The 19540-nt window shown below is 60.3% G+C and overlaps 1 protein-coding gene across 2 annotated transcripts; it reads right to left on the reverse strand.

The window, feature by feature from the left end:
• Window positions 1-1293: 1293 nt before the first annotated feature.
• SGTA (small glutamine rich tetratricopeptide repeat co-chaperone alpha) lies at window positions 1294-17799 on the reverse strand. Of its 2 annotated transcripts, XM_041763922.1 has the most exons (12): window positions 17706-17799; window positions 10605-10743; window positions 10044-10150; window positions 9687-9771; window positions 8633-8732; window positions 7400-7504; window positions 6411-6549; window positions 5846-5908; window positions 4548-4585; window positions 3775-3864; window positions 3454-3587; window positions 1294-2545 (listed from the first exon to the last, which is right to left on the reverse strand). In XM_041763922.1, exons 2-11 carry the CDS (start codon window positions 10702-10704, stop codon window positions 3473-3475), a joined length of 942 nt encoding a protein of 313 aa, XP_041619856.1. In that variant the 5' UTR covers window positions 10705-10743; window positions 17706-17799; the 3' UTR covers window positions 1294-2545; window positions 3454-3472. The 2 variants fall into 2 exon arrangements, with proteins under 2 accessions (XP_041619856.1, XP_041619855.1); XM_041763921.1 differs by lacking the exon at window positions 17706-17799 and having other exon boundaries at window positions 3465-3587.
• Window positions 17800-19540: the final 1741 nt, after the last annotated feature.

Below are 19540 nucleotides of genomic sequence, written 5' to 3' on the forward strand. Positions count from 1 at the left end.
GAGCTGCATCCTCTCGCCAGGAGCCCCGGGCTGTGACGACCCCGGGACCCGGCCGGTCCCCTGGCGCCCTGGGGACCCCAGGTGTCCACCTGGCTGCGGCAGCACCTCGCATCCGGGGCTCCACCTACTCCTGGAGGCCTGCTCGGGTCACGTCTCCTGCGAACGCCGCGTTTAAGGGCCGAGTTTTCCTTCCCTCTCTACGCACCTGACAGGAACGTTCTGGAAGAGCCTATTTCTACCTCGTGTGGGATCGGGCGGTTATTACCCGTGACACACGTCTCGTCAAGTCGCACAGGGAGCTGCCAGCTTCTGGAATGAGACGTTGACAGCTACTCCCTCCCTTCCCCTCTTCCCACTCTGCCGGCAGTTCCAACAGAAAGTTTCTGGATCCTTCCCGCACGCTTAGGCCGGGTGTGGGGTGACGGCGGGGGACGGAGGACGCAGTGCTGGGCCGCTCGGTGACCGACGCATGGGCAGGAGCAAGGAGATTATCTGGAAAGACCTAAAATGCACGGAGGTTTCTGGAACACGTGGCTCACGTCCGAGCGCCCGCCCGTGCTCCTGGGTGGGGACCTCCAAGCAGGTGCACCCGCATCACCCGGGGAGGGGGTGGCTGAGCGAAGTCAGGGTCACAGGCTGGGCTGGCGGGGGCCGCACTGCGTCCCCGACCCCCACCCAGACGCCTGGAGCACCCAGTCCTGACGGCACAGACGTCCCTGGAATCAGACCAGCGTTCCCTGGGGCAGGACCACACGGCGAGCCGGCGGAGGAACCCCGTGCACCCCGGGACCCGCCAGCCTGCCCCCCCAATCTCACCCTCACGAGGCGGGGTGCTCCCTGCCATCTCGCGCCCTCGGGCACAGGGCTCCTCCCAGCACAGCGCCCTGCGAGGGGGCGAGGGGCCAGGACCAGCCGGGAAGCTCTGGGCTCCCGGGACGGCTTCCCTCACCTGCAGCAGGTGTAAGGGGGGTGCGTGGGTTACCCGACGGAGACCGGGTGTTCCCTCAGAACATGCTAGAATAGAACACGGGGCAGCCTCTCGGCCCTGCCCACGGCCCGGAGTCCAGGCTGGCCCTTGGAGCGAGTGGGACGGTGACGAGAGGAGAGATACAGGACAAGCCCGGAACCGTCCGTGACCTCTGACCCGGAAACCGTTTCCAGTTGTGTCGTGTCCGTCATCGGCAGGACTGACCCCCAGCACGTGCCTGAGGTGGGAGCTCCAGGCTGAGGGTTTCTGGAAACTTGGGGCAGGACGGTGGGGGGCGAGGGCGAGACGTCAATGCAGAGCAGAGGTCGTGATGTCTATTTATTCCCCACACGTTTTGCTTGTCACCATGGCTAGCACTCAAGTTAGGACACATCTCGCCAGACGCGTGACGGACTGCGGGTGGCGGGCAGCGGCCGTCTCCCTACTAGTTACCTACAACACACAGTACTGGATCTACCTCGCAGACGGCCGGGACCACCAGGGGACCTCCCACGAGCCAGCTGCCAACACCGGTGCCAGCAGACCTGCCCTCCCCCCATCCCGCCCCAGCAGAGGCCGTGGGGACCTCCGCGGTGGCCTCGTGTCCTGGGCAGGCCGCGCGGTGACGGCTGGCAGGCCTGCCCGCCCTGGAAGCAGCTCTGGTGGCCGCGTGGCAATGTCAGGCCAAGGCGGGTGGCACCAGGAGCCCCTGCCGGTCCCCCCAGCCCCGAACAGGCCAAGAGAGCCTGCCAAGGACCCAGACAGGACGGCCGGCAGGATCGCCCGTGGGCCGAAGGGGGTGCGCTGGACACCCAGCTGGGGACGGGCCCCAAGGTCGTGATCCGCCCCTTGGGGTCGGTCAGTCAGGAGTACTGGGATAAGAGGATCAGAGATGAGACGCGTGTCCATCAAAATGCTCGAGTGGAAGAAGTCCCAGTACCTGGTCCCGTGCACCCCAGGACGGTCCCGCCCCTGCTCCCAACTGGGGAGCCAGGCCACGGAAATCGTCTCGTAGGAAAATGCCTCTGAAGAGCTCCTCACGCGAAAACCCGCGGTCCGAGGGGCAGGGTGGACCCTGGTGCCCAGACCGCGGCTGGCAGTGAGCTCATCCGAGCAGGGCACGGCTGGGCAGGCCAAGGTCCACGCAGCAGTGGCTTCTCACCGGGCTGCGGAGGCCCTTTGAAGACGGACCGTGGGGCTGCAGAAAGGGGCTCTGGGAGCCACGGGTGTCCCCGACGTGGCTCGACACAAAACTGGCTGCTTCCTGGAGAGTGGCTTGAGGACGACCCCTGCCCCGGAACAGTCTAGAAAATACTTTTGCTGACTGGGTTTTCGGGGGCCAGGAGAGATCAGTGCTGGTCTGCGTTCACAGCTTGCTGGCTCTTTTTCGAGAAGGGTCTGGGGGCCGTGGGAGACTACAAACGGGGAGGAGGGGGGCGGAGGGAGCAATAAAAATCCATCTTAACATGCAGGTCCAATTTCTGTTTCTGTTTCTCTCTCAGGCGGTCCAAGGGAAGAAGACGGCAAAATGCGAGACGGCTTCCAGTCGGTGGGAAGGAGCTGGCGGCACTGGGAGGGCTGCGGGGAGAAGACACGAGGCGGCGGGTCAGGCCGTGGCCCCGGCGTCACTGCGGACGCAGAACGTCGCTGCAGGTTGTGGGGCCGAGGACGGGGAAGGTTGGCGAGCACGTAACAAACGCAAAACTGATCTCAATGAGGTTTTGTTATTGTTTTTTTTAAGAGTACTTGGGAGAAAAAAAAAAAAGCCTGGAAAAAATGTGCCCAAATGATTAATGTGCGCTGCTGCAGGCAGAGCTCGAAGTTGTTTTTCCTGCTGCTCCGTGTTTTTGGCTTTTAAAACTTAAACTATTTTTTTTTAAGTTTATTTTTTTAGTAATCTGTACACCCCACATGGAACTCGAACTCATGACTCATGAGATCAGGAGTCACAGCCTCTGTGGACTGAGCCAGGCAGGCGCCCTGCCCTCTAAATTTTTAGTAGAAAATCACAGTCAAAGGAGAAACGGGAGGACAACGATGCCCAAGTCTCCTGGGCGGGAAAGCCACTGTGCCAGGAGGCACGTCTCCCGGGACCCCCAGGGGGCCCAAGCCAGCACAGGCACCGGGACCCCCGGGACCCCCAGCCTGTTTCCCTGCAATCCTGCAGTAGCAGAGGCTAACAGCAACCCCCCCCGCCCAGGGGAACCCGGGTGGGCCTGCTGGCCATTGCTGTGGCCGTCGTGGGCTTTCTGCAGAAACACTGGCTGTTGGCGCTCAGGCCGCGGCCCTTCCGGGAAGCAGTGGGATGTCAGCCGTCGGCTATGCAAAACCCAGCGCAGTGACAAGCCCACCCACACGCAACCGGGAAGGAACAGGGTGCCACGGAAACAGCCGGGAAGGGGCGCGATGATCCCGGGCGCCCCCCACCACGGAGACCCGCCCGGCCTTGAGGTCGCAGGGCCGTCAAATCGGCGCTCAGGACGCACAGGGCACTCACGAGGGCGGTCATTCCTGCTGGTCGTCGTTGCTGGCACTGGGGGTCCGACTTCGGATCTGACTTCGGAGCTGTTCTATCAACTCTGGGTTCTGCTGCTGCATCTGCTGGGCGAACTGCTGGCCGCTGCGGGAGAGGCGTGCCCGGCTCAACCGGAAGGCCCGGGCACCCTCCTGGCCACTCCCCCTGGCACCCGCCCCCCACCGGAGGCCACGGGGTCCAGCGGAGAGCCCGGGCACACGGCACCCGCGTTCTCACGGTCCTGGGCAGGCCCTCGCTGCCACCCCCGAGGGCCAGTAAGGGGTCTACTCACGCCTGGATGAGACTGGCCAGGTCGTTCTGTGAGGGGCTGGTGCCGGGAGTCCCCAGGGGGTTGTGGCCGCCTGAAATCATCCCGGACATGCTGCAAGGAGAGGCCGTGATGTGGCGGACAGCCCAGCCCTCCCGTTCCCGCCCTTTCACGGCAGCCCCCTGGGGCCCCGCCCCGACAGCGGCTGCTGTGACGCCACCAGCTCACTCAGAACAGCCTTGGTTTCTGGCCTAAAGACAGAGGTCTTCAGCCAGGGGACACGGGTCACATCTGGGGTGCTGGCCTGCCCCCACAGCGCCCCAGACGCCCCCCAGAGTGATCCGCCCCAACGTCAGCAGTGAGTGGATGGGAAGCTGTGTTTTAGGACTTGACCGGAGTCGGGCAGGTGTTCACTAAGTTAAACACAATCACCACACAACCCAGAGATTCCGCTGCTGGACATGGACCCAGAACCGAGCCCACGATGCTCGGGAGGGACCAGACACAGGACGCCCCACGGTGTGTGAGTCCGTGTGTGTGACACGTCTAGGACAGAGAGGGGTTTCATGGGGGCCGGGGGCTGAGGGGGTGATGGCTGATGGGGAAAAGGACTCTTTTGGGGTGGTGGAATGTTCTGGAATTAGATGGCGGTGATGGCTGCACAACACCGTGAATGTACTTAACGCCACTGCACTGTAAACCCTGAAATGGTTAAAACAGGCAGGCTTTACGGCAGGTGCGTCTGGTCACGATAAGAAATCTAACCCCAGACCCGAAGGAGCGTGGTTGTCACTTACAGCTGCTGAACCTGCGGATTGTTCATTAGGTTTGACGCCTAAAGAAAAGAACACAAATCACACAGGGAAGTGGCCGCACCGTCTCCTGACCGCACGCCCCTCCTGCTCGGCGCCGGGCCCTGGGCCTTCCTGACGCCCTTCCTCGACCTCTGATCTGCCACGTTTTACCGCTTAATCCTGCTTGGGTCTTTTAAGAGACCCTTGGGCACCTCAGCATCTACTGGCTGCTTAGGCTCTGCCGTGTAGACGTATTCTGACCTGTTTTCCCAGCCACTGAACACATCTGCATGGTGAGCCTCATTTTGCTCCCTCGGTAAACACCGCTGAGACAGACGCTTGTGCTTGAACTTCATGCCCCCCCTTGACGTTTCGGTAAGCGGCCAAGCGGGGTGAAGAGGGGCCTGCCTGGCGTGGCTCACGCGGACCGGCTAACTTTTAGGCACCAGCGTCGAGGTTCTCTGCTTGCTGGGCCAGCCTCTGCCCCGCCCGCCCAGCTGGCGTCACCATGGACGCACACCCGGGTGCCAACGCAACTACAAACCCCGCCGGTCTGCCAACCCCAGACGCGGGTGAGGTGTGAGCCCTGCCGCACCGCGCTGTCCCCTGCCCGGCCCCTCGCCGTGCCCGGTCAGCCGTCCTGCCTGCGGACCAAGTGCGGCCTCTGCCGACTTAGACAAGACGCTCCCTGCTGCCCTGAGGGTATTTCTGCGGCCAGAAGGCTGGGGATTTCTCTCGTCCTGATGCTTGGAGACCCTGGACCGAGGCCCCGTGAGCCAGCAGTGTGGCCTGCGGTGAGCAAGACCCCCATTAACGGACATGGGTGTGCAGCGACCAGCCCGAGGCTCACAGCTGGGCGCCCCGCACAGAACAAGTGCTTCTGGCCTTAAGTCTCTGGCGTCAGAAGGTGGTGGCGTCCACCCGAACCCTGGGAAGCAGGTGGGGTGTGCTGCCGTCAGGGTCTCCACAGCATGAGGAGGAGACCGAGCTGGAGAGAGGGATGCTGTTTCCCGGGTTATTGGGAGGGGAGAGGCAGGATCCAGCTGTCCTTCGTGCTCAGTGCTGCCCCTGGGGCATGGCGGTGTCTGGGGACCTAGGAGGTGGTCACACGGGGGGAGCTCCTGGCGTCGAGAGGGTGGGGTTGGGGATGCTGCTTAGCCCCCCAGATGCCCCGGTCACAACCCTAAGGAACGGCCGGGCCCAGTGTCCAACCCCACCCAGGCCGGCAGCCCTGGCCCTCACAGGCAGACACAGCCCCGGGTGGTGGGCCCAGAGCCCACGGAGATGGGAGCGCAGGTTACCATGCTCATGAAGCTGGGGTTGTTGAGCAGGCCGGCGATGTCAAAGCTGCCGACGCCTCCCGTCTGTGGGGAAGAGAAGAGCCCTGGTGAGTGGCCACAGGACCATGACACTGGCCCCCAGAACGGAGACAGAAGATCCCACAGGGGGCCGGCTGGAGTCCCAAGACGCATACGACCCAGACGCCCTCCCGAGTGACCAGGCCTTGCGGCTAGTGTTTGCCAAAGGTCCAAGCCACCCCGTTGATCCCTTAGAAGTATTTTGTAACGCTCTGCTGCCTTGGGCCCCTGGAGGGCCCTCAGGGGTGACCAACGCTGGACACCACCAGTCCACCTTTAGCACGCAGGCCAGTGAGTCCACAGCCCACACACCCAGCCTTCCTCCATCAGCGTCTCACCGCCCAGAGCCAGGTACTCGACAGCCAGTCGGACCCCGTGCCCCAAACTCTGCAGAGACTGCTCGCCTGCCTGTCCTAACCCCACATCCCCGGCCTCACCCGCCCCTCCCCACAGATACTACAACAAAGGCGCCGGCCCACGCTCCCCTGCTCCCTCCTGGGCCGCTCACGGGACTCGGCGTCTCTCTCAGCTTCAGCTCGGCTATCTTGAGGTTCGACTTGTAAGTCTCGTTCTCAGGATCCAGCTCCAAGGCCTTCTTGTAGTACGCCACGGCCTCGGTGTGCTTGTTCAAACTGGAGAGAGCGAGGCTGGGGGGAGACACCAGGACATGGGAGAGGGCCTGGGGGCTGCCCACCCGCCACGCCCCAACTGCTCCAGCGCCACCGGGCCTAGCGTCTGCTGGGGACGGCACGCCAGGGTGGCGGGGGCTGAGAGGATGGGCTGGAAGGCCCAGAGGAAGGGCTCAGAGGCAGAGGGCAGGGGGTCAGAAACGCCGGCCCTGTTCTCGACACAGAGCTCCTAGGATGCAAAACTTCCTAAGTCACAGAGGTCTCCTGTGGTTTTTATAACGAGCCCCTTTGATTACACCCGAGTTCCTGTCCGTGAGGTGACTCAGGATGGGGCTGGTGGCCAGGAAGACCAAGGCTGGGATTTGAGTGGGGACCTGGCAACCCCAAACCTCTGGGAGGGGAGAAGGCTGGAGAGCGGGCTGTAAGACTCCTGAACGATGACATGTGGACGTCCCCTTTGGTGACGGCATCACACCCCTCTCTAGGGGGATAGGGATCTGCGCCGAGGACCTTCCTGGACCCTGCCCTGGGGGCCTCTTCATCTGTGTCCTCTACAATGGACCAGTGGGCCCAAGTGCTGTCCTGAGGCCGTGAGCTGCTCCAGCACATCACGGAAGCACAGGACACAGGGAAGTGGGAACCCTGATTCAGAGCAGTTGGGGGCTGCGGGGGAGGCCCAGCTTTATGACTGGCATCCGCGTGGGGCCAAGTCCTGACCGTCCATCCAGATGGAAGGGAACTGCTGGAGATCAGCTGGTGACGGAGCTGGGCGTGTGGAAAGCAGCCCGAATAGGAAAGGGGCATGGACTGCCTGCAGGGGAGGGGGGACCAGGAAGGCAGGGACCGTGTGGCCCCTCGCGGCACTCACCCCATCCTGCCGTAGGCTTTGCTATAGGACGGGTCTATGCAGATGGCTCGCTCACAGTCCTGAACGGCACCCGTGTAGTTCCCGAGCTTGCTGTAGGCCGCAGCTCTGGGGACACAAAGCAGGGCGGGCAAAGCTGTGGCCCTCACTCGCTGCCATGGAGGAGCCTCAGTTTCCCCATCTGGCAGGTGGGCGGCGGGACCCTGGGCTGCCCAGGGCTTCTGTCCGCCAAGTACCCGTGGTGGGGGCTGGGATAGCCTCCTGGGGAGACGGAGGCAGCTCGTCCTGATGATGCTGCAGAGCACCCAGGTGTGACGAGACCAGTCTGAACCCAAGTCAACGGGCTCGGCACCCAGGGTCTCCCCGCCGTTGGGAGCCGGTGCTTGCTTTATGTTAGGAAACATCTATTATTTATTTTTTTTTAAGATTTGAGAGACAAAGAGAAGGAGCAGGGGGAGGGGAGGAAGAGGAAGAAGCAGACTCCCCACTAAGCCAGGAGCCCAACGTTGGACTCGATCCCAGGGCCCCGGGATCACGCCCTGAGCCGAAGGCAGACACCACACGGCCCGAGCGGCCCAGGCGCCCCCAGGGAACACATGCCATCAGACAGGGACTCGGATCCACCGGGAGACCCGTCCCAGCTCTCAGCTTACCACGCCAGATGGTTTCTCTTTCGGTTTTTAACATCCCACTTTACATTTCCCCCAGAAAGGCAGCAGGGCTGAGCAGTACTCAGCGCTGGGCGGGTGGAGGGTGGAGGGTGGAGGGTGGAGGGTGGACGGCGTTCTCTGTGCTACGCGTGCAACTTCTCTGTCAGTGTGTTTGCGTTATCGCCCCAGAGTCAGAGGAAAGAAACTAAGACAGGAGCAGCTCTGCGCCCCGATCTGGGCTATCCAATGCCGGGGCCCTGGCCTGTCCCACGCCCCTCCCAGGCCCTGTCGTCAGCACGGCGATCCGTTCTGGGAGGCTGAGGCAGCTTTCCCTTAAAGCACCAGCCACACGGGGCTCCCCACGGCCAGCAGTAATGCCACCGTGAGCGCAGGCGCGATATGGTCACCCGTGGTTTGGCTTGCGTCCTCACCCAACACCTGTGCAGGATGGTGTCCCTAACTTTGATTTTAATGCCATGATCAGCTCCTGTTGACGCCTTGCTGGCCACGGGCTGCTGGCTGCTTATCTGGGCGCTGGATGAACGATCACAGTGTGAACACCTCCCCGAGCGCACCCGGCTGCTACCTGTTACAGAAGTAGACGGCGTTGGCCGGGTTCAGCTCGATGGCTTTCCCATAGAAGTGCACGGCAGCTTCAAAGTTTTCTACCTTCATCTGCTCGTTTCCTAAAGGGAAAGAAAAAACAACGTATGCCCAGCTGTTCACGTCACATCCCGGGGGCCAAGATGTCCGGCCCAGCTCTCCCGGGCTTCTCCCTGAAGGTGCAAGACGTTGGGGGGGAGGGGCCGGGGGGCCAGGATGCAACACTCAGGGGTGCTGGGGTGTGGAGGAGGATCTGGGTTCTGGCCTGAGCCGGCACTCAGTGATGACCGTCACTGCCTTGGTCGTGACATTTGGAGACATAAGTCTCTCTGCTCCTTCTTTCACAAGAAACCAATTTTCACGAAATGTAATCTGAATGTAAAACTCATGTTTTCAAAGTGAATGACTCAGCGGCTTTTAGAAATTCACAAGTGTCCAACGCCACAACCTAATTCCAGAACATTCCATTCCCCCGCAAAAAAGTCCCTCCCCATGAGCAGTCACTCCTCACCCTCCCCTGGCCCCCGAGCCCCCTCCCCTGTGCGTGGGCAAGCCCGTCCTGGCCGTGTCACACACATGGACTCACACCCTGTGGGGCCTCCTGTATCTGGTTCCCTCCCTGAGCGTCGTGGGCTCGGGGTCCGTCCCTCGGGTGGTGCATGTGGGCACCTTACCCATTTGTGGCTGAGGGACATTCCAGAACACAGATACATCACATTTTGTTCACCCTTTACCAGTTTATGGACATTTGGGCCGTTCTACCTTTTGGCTGCTGTGGACACACGCCCGCATTTGTCCTGGGTGTGGGAGGGGACCGGCTGGGCCACGTGCCCGCCGTGTGGCCACCGGGGAGCTGCGGGGAATGCCTTCCCTGGCCGCTGCCCCGCATACATCCCCGCGGGCTGAGCGCGGGGCTTATCCTCCCACATGCTGGCACTGTATGCTTAGGGGCCCAGCTCCCCTCCCGCAGCCGCACCCCGGGGCCCCCCGCAGGCCAGGTGGGTCAGGTGCCTGGTGGGGATGCAGTCTCAGCTCACCTTCGGTTTTGAGGCGTTCTGCCTCGGCTGAGTCCTCCTCTGAAGGCGGGGTCCGCTCGGGGCTCCTCAGGTCCTGTGGCACCTCCTATCCCAAGGCAAAGACAAGCCGTTTGCAGGCAGCGGGCAACCCTACCGTCTCCTCCTCCAAAAAGCCCACACCCACGGCCTCCCTCCTGCTCAGGGGCCGCCCGAGGGCAGCTAGGCACTGTGGAGAGCACCTCGGGCCAGGGCCGGGCCCCCACTTCCCTGGTCCACAGCCGGGAAGCAGCCTGGGGGAGAACCCAGGTCTTGCACGGGTGCTCGGGGACCCAGGCGACTCCTGCTGTTACGCCAGTCCCATGAAGTCCAGAAACTCACCTTGCCTGCAGCAGCTGCTTCAAATATTTCCGGCAGAGTCTGAGGGAGGGCGAGGTCATGGTCTTCCACTGTCACCCCAAAAGCAGTCTCCAGGCACTGGATTGCAACTGTGAGGTGGACAGAAGCATGTTCTTCTGAACGCAGCCCAGACTCTGGGGCTCTGGGGCTCAGGGGAGTACCCCTTCTATGAGACCCAGGTCAAAGGCCTGGCACATGGCAGGTGCCGAACCGCCAACTCCCACTGTGTCACTGCGGGCCGAGCCAGGTGGACGCCAAGGGGCTGGTGGCGGGGTCTGGGCAGAGGCTGCTCAAGTGCCGGTCCAGCCTGGGATCCTGTCCCCCAGCCCTGTGCGGCTCCCAGGCGCCGTGGCCATCCCACCCTTTCTTTAAAATGAGCCTTTCTTCTCTGATCAGTGTGACAAAGGTGGAGGAGAATGTTCTGGAACCACACCTTGATGAAATATGCGGAGCTCACCAGAACTCCTGCAGGAAGCTGGGCCTGAGGTGACGGGGCTGGCTGTGTGTGGCGGGAAGCGGGGAGGACAGCGGGCCCACACGTACCTTCCAAGCTCTCCTGGGCGTCGGACGAGAGCCCCCCATGCCGGAGCTGGTCGTGCAGGAACCGGATGATGGCGTAGGCCAGGCGCTTCTTGTTATCCATCTTCAGACAGAAGAGACAATGCCCTGGGGTTTTCAAGATCTGTGGAGCCAAGCCAGGGCCGTGAGGAGCACAGACTGAGGGCACGGGTGGCACCTGCTGCCCCAGGCCCAAGGAAGCCACTTTAAGCGCCCTGGTCGGGTCTTTTCTAAAGACTTTATTTATTTATTTGACAGAGAAAGAGCATGAACACACGAGGGCATAAGAGCACAAGCAGGGGGCTGCAGCCGACGTCCTTCCCCGCCGGACTCTGGGGTCGTGACCTAGGTGACCCGATCCGAAGGCAGACACTTCACCTCCTGAGCCCCCAGGCGCCTCGCCTGGCCAGCTCTATCTGACGAGTAAGTGAGGGGTAAACGGCTGGGAGAGGAGGGGCCCAGAGTAGCCCGAAAGGTGCAGGAGCACAGAGCCCCTTCCAGGCTGCCTGAGGGCCAGCTCTTGGTCCCTCTGCAAGTGCTGGATTCCCAAGCCGGGAGTGACCCTGCCTCAGGGACTCTGGGCCATGTCTGGGGACATCCGTGGTCACCACGATGGGGGTGCTCCTGGCATTGGGCCACGAGGACCTGGGATGCTGCTCAGCTCCCGGTTCCCAGGACGCCCACATAATGGAAAACTATCAGTTCCAGTGTCAGCCATGCCCAGGGGAGAGCCCTGGTCTGGAACATTCTGGGCAAGAGGGTTCTGCTACCTAAGGGTCTATGATGGGTCAGGCACGTCACGCGACACTATGTCATCCCCTCCACACCACGACCTCCCTGGTCGCTCCCACCGACAAAAGCAACAGGTTGGGGACCGTGGCCTGTGAGGAGCGGCCAGTCCAAGGAACCCCCAGCAGTCAGCACCTCGGTCTCCCCAAAATGCCTGCGGGGGGTGGGGTGAGCAGCCCGTGCCCCGCAAAAAACAAGGAGCGGGGGCTCCTGCCGGCACTCTCGTTAGCCTGTTACCAGCCACGATGGTTCAACAAAGCCGGGGAGAGCCCGTCACGCGGCCCCAGGCTCCCCACGCAGGCCGGTGCCACACCGAGACGGTGCCTCCACCAGGCGTGTCTGTTCGGTCTCTGCTTCGTGGGAATCTGTGTCCCTCGACAGATGCTTCTTCAAGTGGAGGAACCGGACACAGGAGGCCCCACGGGGTGTGAGCCCACGTGTGTGACACGTCCAGGACAGGGAAGGGGCTCGTGGGGGCCGGGGGGGATGGGGGTGAAGGCTATGGAGACAGTTTCTTTTTGGGGTGATGGAACGTTCTGGACTCAGAGAAGCGTAAATATACCAAAACCTACCATACTTCAAGGTAAACGATTTATACCTCAATTATAAAGGAAAAACTTAAAAAAAAAAAAAAAACCCATGTTCCGTAAGCAGGCGGAGGAATTAAAGCTCCTTGAAGATGGTAACGAGCTCCCCATTTCTGGACACACGCGTCTTTGGCCAGAAACCTGCCTACAGCTGGAAGGTCTGTGATTAGGACGAGCCGGAGCCTAGATGACAACAGGCGGCCCCAGACCGGAGGTCCCTGGGGGCTACCGGGGGGCCCACAGAGATCAACCATCACAACCCACTCATTTTGGGGGAAGCACAGCACCAAAAGTGAGTCCTGCTCCCCAGCTGAGAGGGTACAAGAGCACAGCAGTCGGCCTGCTGACCTCCAAACCTAAGGAGACCAGACACGCGCTGAAACGTCAAGCTGTTTTCATTTTAGATGTTTGTTTTGGCAGCGACATCATCTCCAAGAGCTGAAAAGTAGACACAACTCAGTGTCTGTCAGCACACGCATGGGTTAGCAGAGGGTGGCCCGTCCACTCCTGGGACACGACCCAGCCCCAGGAAGGAAGGGACCCCGAGGACACCGGGCTCAGGGAGGGGACCCAGACCCAGAAGGACACCTCCCGCAGGACCCCACTCCCAGGAGGGCCCCAGAGGAGGCCCGTCCACAGAGACAGAGGAGGTGGGGGGAGCCAGGGGCGGGGCAGGGGGGCGGGGATCCGTGCTTCCTGGGGACGGGGTCTCCATGTGGGGAGATGGAAGGTTCTGGAGACGGTGGTGGGGGTGGCGCACAGCGGGGTTGAGTGTGCTCCGTGCCCTGAGCTGTGCACTTAGAGGTGGTTAAGATGGTACATTCCATTACGTGTATTTTATTATAATTAGAAAGTTATTTCTTTTTCCCAGAGCCTGAGTGCTTCCTGTCAGATGTACAATCCCGGGACCCTGTATGTTGTGCTCTAAGTCAGGCCTTGAGGGTCACGTCTGGGCAGCTGCCTGAGGAGACTGAATCTCGCATTTTTAAAAAAATATTTTACTTATTCATGAGAGACGCAAAGGGAGAGAAGCAGAGACACAGCAGAGGGAGAAACAGGCCCCCCGCAGGGAGCCCTATGCGGGGACTCGATCCCCTACTCTGGGATCACACCCTGAGCCAAAGGTAGCTGCTTAACCGCTGAGCCCCCCAGGGCACCCGCTGAATCTCGCATTCTTAAGTCACGTAAGTGCCCACACGCCGACAGATACCCCCGATCTCGCCTGGGGCCCCACAAAGCCCATGTGTTTACCACGTAGCCCTCACGTCCGCCAACTCCCCAGCCCGAAAGCACCGCGGTACAAACCAGACCGAGGTGTTCAGGGTCTTGGCGGGGGTCACAGGGCCCGACAGGTGGCACAGCCGGAGCCCCGCCTGTGTGCTCCAGGCCTTCCCCTCCCGTGGGTCCCCCACGCTGGGCCATGCACACACGTACGTACAGGTGCGTGGGACGAGGGGAGCTACTGCAGGGCCTGGTGGTGAGGGGCGCTCGCAGAAGAGCGGACGGAGAAAGGAGCCTCATCTTTGGCAGAAGTTTCCTGCCCTCCTGGTCCGGGTGGTGAAGGTGGTGAAGGGGGGAGCGGGGAGCGTGACGGAGACTGCTGAGGCAAGGGTTTAAAAAACTAGAAGACCAAGGCACACTCCTTTCCGCCCTTCCATGCCCCCAGCCCTTGGAGCCTCAAGGCCTCTGCACCCAGGGTCCCCCGCCCCCACGAGGGTCCCCGCCCCACGAGGTCTGAAGCACTCTGGCCTGATCACTCCCTCACTGCCCGCTTCCTGAGCTTCCCCGCACTGCCTGCCACCCTGGTGGCTCCTCTTAACTGCCGGCCCGGCCCCTCCCTGTGACTCACGGCCAAGGAGTCAGAGCCCCCCAGGGCCTGCCCGGGGCAGGCACAAGGATGACAGGCTGGAGGACGAGGGCCTGGAGAGACATCTCAGGTCCAGTCATTTCTGCCTGAGGCCTGTTCCACGCCCCTTCCCCCAGGCCTGAGCTCTCCGTCCCTTCTAAGAGTCCCAGCCAATACTCTCACTTTCCTCTTCTCTAAAATGGGGTAACAGGGGTGTCCTTACCAGCTGTTACAAGGATTCGTGACCTACTTTAGATTTTTCTCTGCCTCGGCTCCATCGCCATCAGGGCCTGGATCATTCCTTGCTCTGTGTGTGGGGGGGTGGGGGTGGAACTGTCCTGTGCAGTGCAGAGTGCTAACAGCAACCCTGGTCTCTGTCCAGTGTGCCCTGAGGCAGGGAGCAGAATGTCCCCCAGGCGGGACCACCTCGGTCAGGGGGTTCCCGACCCCCAGGAGACTGCTCTCTGTGACCATCTGACCCCTGAGGTCCCCGGATGCCACACACACTTAACTACACACTCCGAGTGGGGGCGACTCACAGATGCTGCGGTCACCTGGTTTGTACCCTCTGACCCCTGGGGGTTTAAACTCTGTTGTCCAGCATGAGCAGGGGTCAGACTCAATGTTTTTCCAAATAATCAATGTAGGCTCTGTCCCCCTGGGCCCTGCTGACATTAGGAGCAGGTCACTCTCTGTGGAGGGTCAGCAGCACCCCTGGCCACACCCCTTCCATGCCAGAAGGGTCCCCCCATCAGGGGTAACAACCACAGGTGTCCCCAGACATGGCCAAACTACCCAGCTAAAAATCACTGAAACTCTAGGTGGAAAAGTAAAGGTTCTAAATCAGTACAAGTCAAATTTTTCTGGCCAAAGAACTTTCTGAAAACCTTGTTTGCACAACATTTGGGGTTTCAGCCCTGCAGCAGAGGGAGCCTGGCTCCACTGCCGGGGACCACTAACCCAAGGCACAAGAGGGACCCAGGACAGCATTTGACACAGGTGGTCCATAAAAACTGTGGCTTCTTTGCGAGACAGTTTGCGAATCTCACTTCCACGCCCGGCTTCCGAGATGAACCACCTCTGCTCTCCACAAAGTTGGGCCCAACAAAATACGAGGACGGCAGTTTTCCTTGACTCCTACCAGGCACCCGGACCTTTCGGAACAATCACAACTTGTAGGGCTTTGGCTGCTGGACAAAATTCTCAGAGAAGGCCTACTCTCTGAACAGTGAGTGCTTTATGAGCTCTCAGAAAGCACCACGGAGGTGCCGGCCGCACAGGGTGCCCGGCGAGCCTGGTGAGGATGGCGTGGGGGTCCTGGGGCCAGCTCCTCCGGTGGTCTTCACAATCCCTCCCAGTGCTCAGTCCATCTTTTCATTTCATCATTAGAAAAAAAAGAAGAAAAAGAAAAACATCAGCCTCTACTCCTTTTCTTTCCTTGCCCAGAGCTGGTCATAGGGAAAAAAATGGCATGCCCCACATAAAAATGAGCGACCCCTCACGGCCCCCTCGGAAGGCGGAGCTCCACCGCTGAGGGCTGCCACCTGCATCCCGAACCCAGAGCCCTGCTCACAAACAGCGGTGGGCAAAGCCAGCGCTCTCCTCTCACCCTAGCACACTGCTGGTGTCTGAGCAAGGACGGTCCCAAGGCTGGAGCCCACGATCCTCACCAAAGCCTGTTTACTTCTAAAATGCCACCAAAATGCTCTGCATGCTCAAAAACCATCAAAAGCTCCCCAAAGCCTCACGAGTGTGCATGTGATGCCCTCCACTAGACCCTCCGCAGCTCCACTCACACACAACTGCTCAACTTTCCTCCAACCTATCTGGAAACTCTCAGTTCCCTCCAACACCCAGCTGCAAAGTTACATCAGACAGAGCTAGATGCCCTCTTTTTCTGGCAAAGTCCAAGTACCAGTCTTATCACCGGCCCACAAGGCTTTAAAACTCTGCCATCCGTCCCCTGCCCTCCCCCAGACTGTGAGCCACTGGACAGATATTTTCCCTTTGAACCCCAGCACTCAGCAGTGTCTGATCCACGTGGCCTTAGGGGATCATCAGATCCCCATCAAACTCACAGCCACCTGACCAAGTTCTCTGGGAAGAGCTGAAGAGACAACAAACCTCGGGTCTCCCTACCAACCAACAATCCCTTTATTCTTTCATTTCCTACATGGGCCAGCGTGGGGTCTTGGCAGAAAAAACGTAGGATCAGACTAAGACTGCAGCTCTCTATCTGGGGCGGAGCCGAACCCCGTTTAGAGTTGCTCACCCTTCCTGAAAAGACTGAATTATAAACCTCAGGTGAAACCCTTGGGCATGCCGAGCACTCTCCGGGCCGAGCGCAGTCCAGTCCACGCCACGGCTTGTGGACGGGGTCAGCGATCATTTCTGAAAAGGGCCAGAGAAAGCTTCGCGGGCCACAGGGCTTCCGTGGCAACCACTCGACCTTGTTCTCATGCAAAAGCAGTCACCGGTTTTGTGATAAGAATATTTCCACAGGGACGCCCTGGTGGTTCAGCGGTTGAGCGTTCGCCTTCCGCCCAGGGCGTGATGGGGTGGGGGGGTGTCCCGGGATCGAGTCCCACGTTGGGCTCCCCACAGGGAGCCTGCTTCTCCCTCTCTCTGTGTCTCTCATGAATAAATAAATAAAAATCTTAAAAAAAAAAAAAAAGAAGATTTCCACAACACATTTACAAAACCAGGCGCAGCTGGATTTGCCACCCCACCACCCCAACCCCGTCGGCTGAGTCCCTGGGTGGTTCACTCCAGGAGGAAAAGCTGACGCTCAGAAAGCTGGGGGAGCTAGCAGAGTCACCCAGCTTAGAAGATGCACACCAGGAATTCTGAACCCAGCAGCTGGAGCTCCAGCCCCTAAACTCTGAGGTGCCCTTTCCTCTCCCCACGAAACCTGCAGGAGCAGGGTTTGGGTGGGTTCGTAGCCCACCCCCGTGTGCACAGCTCAGGCAGGTGCAGAAGCTCCCTGAACTTCCACAGCGTGGACAGATCTAGTGGGGACGTCCCAGACACCGCCCTGTGCCCCCCCAGGGCGACAAAACCGCTGGTCTGGGGAGAGGACAAGGAGACAGACTACTCAGGGATGGAAAACAGGAACACCCCAACACGTTCTTAAATGCACCTACTTAAAAACACAGACTCCCGGCAAGTAGGGGAGCCGAGCAACGTCCTGCTTCCTTGACCTCACGGGGAGCCGGGGGAGCCCGTCCTTCCACGCAGCGCGCTGCTCGGGAGCCGGTCCTCAGCCCCGGATCCTTCCCGCCCTCGCGGCGCCGACACAAGGCCCCGGGTGGGGAAGACCTAACAGCCGCCGACCCCGCGGAAGCGCTCGCCCTGCGGGGGCGGGGGGGGGGCTGCGGCTTTCACCCCCCCGGACCCCCCACCCCCATCAGGTGACGACGCCCGTTTCACAGCGGGGGAAACTGAGGCTCCGGGAAGCCCAGCGGCTGGCCGGGGGGGAGAGCGGGCGCTGGGGCAGGACCCCGATCTGCGCCCCGACAACGGGGTCCCCGATTCCAAAGGACCGTGTTTCCGGGCGGCAGGAGACACCCCACTGCAGGCGGGGCACCTTCACCTCCCGCTGGCCACTCACCGGCCTGCGAACCTGCATCTCCCCGGCCTGGGGTCCCGGGGGAGGTTGATCGGGGCCTGTCGGACGCCACCCTGCCTCAGTTTCCCCTCCGCGCCGCCCACTCAGGCGGCCAGCGGATCGCGCCGACTCCAGACCCGGACCAACCTCTCCTTCCGGGCCCTGGAGCCCGGGGAGCTCCCAGTCGCGGACCCCAACCCCAAGCCCGCCCCGCTCAGCGCTGGGGGGGGGACCCCCAGCCCCCCGCCCCCACTCACCTCTCAGGCGGCCGAACGCCGACCCTCCGACGGCTGCGCCTGCGCACCGCGGCGCTGCCCGGCCCCGCCCCCCGCCGCGGCGCCTGCGCAGAAGGAGCCGGCTCCCGTTGGCCTTTATTCTGCGCAGGCGCGTGCCCGAGCGAGGCGGGCGTGGGGAGAAGTGACGTCATTTGGAGGCGGGGGCGAGCCGGTCGTTAGGGCAACTGACCTCTGCGACCGAATGGAGGCCGGAAATCAGGACTGATTTCACGGCTCGAGCGGGAATGGAGCGGTGCATGGTGGGACGGTGGCGGACTCCGGCGCCTTTGGCAGCACGGGTCACGTGGTACGGAGCGGGCCACGTGGTGTTGCTGTGTTTCGGTACCTGGCGGCGGAGCGGGACATGCGCGCGGTGGATGGGCGCGACTGTTACCCGGGTGCTTTACACGTGGGCGCCCGCCCATCCGCAAATCCAGTCTTTCAGCCCATAAGGGTAAAGGGGGGCAGACATATTTATGTATAGCAGGTGCGTATTATTTTAATATTTTACTTAAATTCAACTTGCCAACACATAGCAAAACACCCATTGCTCATCCCATCAAGTGCCCTCCTTAGTGCCTGTCCCTGAGTTGCCAACAACTATTTATTGCAAACCAACTGTAAAAACCAGGAAAGGGCTCCCGTTACCTTGTACTGAGGTTGACGAACTAGCGAACTAGGACACTTTTCACTGGATGGCAAGTGTTTTAAATGAAGAAGGGCTGCCGTGATTAGGATTGGGGAGGCAAGTGGGCAGGGATGGTTAGGGAAGATCGACCTTGTAGATGCGGGTTTGGGGAAAGAGAAAAAAAAAAAAACTCCAAGAACGGAAAACAGCGAAAATGAAGATTAAGTAGGATAAAGCTGGGTGTGCTTAATAGAAGGTAGGTAATGAGTAAGTTCCTAGCATGACTCACAACCGATCACCGTTAGTGTGAAAGTTGCAAGAAGTGTTCTGGAAGCCTGGGTGGCTCCGTTGGTGAAGCATCTGCCTTTGGCTCAGGTCATAGGTCCTGGGATCCAGTCTCATATCGGGCTCCCTGCTCACGGTGGAGTCTGCGTCTCCCTCTCTCGCCTTTCTCCTCCTGCTCATGCTCTCCTCCCCTTTCCCCCAAATAAATTAATAAAATTTTTTTTAAAAAAGTGTCCTAATTCACTTGTATCCGATTTAAAATGCATGCATGGTTAAAGCTGGGGGATTTTAAAAATTTCCTTTGCAGACATAAGGGGAGTGGGTTCTTTGGCAATTTAGTCCTAGTAGATTTTCTTTCCTGGACGCCTTAGTTGAGGATTTTGTGGGTTTTTTGTGTATGTGTGTGCGTGTGTGTGTGGTTTGTTTTAACGAACTACAGTAGTTATAGGTTAAAACACTGTCCTGGGGGCAGCCCGGGTGGCACAGCGGTTTAGCAACGCCTTCAGCCCAGGATGTGATCCTGGAGACCTGGGATCAAGTCCTGTGTCAGGCTCCCTGCATGGAGCCTGCTTCTCCCTCTGTGTCTGTACACCCCCCCGCTCTGTGTTTCTCATGAATAAATAAATAAAATCTTAAAAAAATAAAACACTGTCCTGTTCCAAAACACCTGTTGTTTGAAGCCCTGGATTCGTTTACTGAAGCTTTCTCGATTAAAAAAAAAAAACTGCGTTTAATTTAATTGGGTTAATTTACCGGGTTCTGCTGATGTATGTGTCGAGCCTCCACTCCTTAGATGCTGGGAGGGGCAGGATGCTGGTTGGGATGATGTACAAAACGCGCCTCAGATCTGTATGATAAGCGGTCACTAGCTCAGGTGCGGGAGGAAAACCTGCAAAACTCGCCA

The sequence above is a fragment of the Vulpes lagopus genome, chromosome 7, assembly GCF_018345385.1.
Source record: "Vulpes lagopus strain Blue_001 chromosome 7, ASM1834538v1, whole genome shotgun sequence".
Lineage (NCBI taxonomy): Eukaryota > Metazoa > Chordata > Mammalia > Carnivora > Canidae > Vulpes > Vulpes lagopus.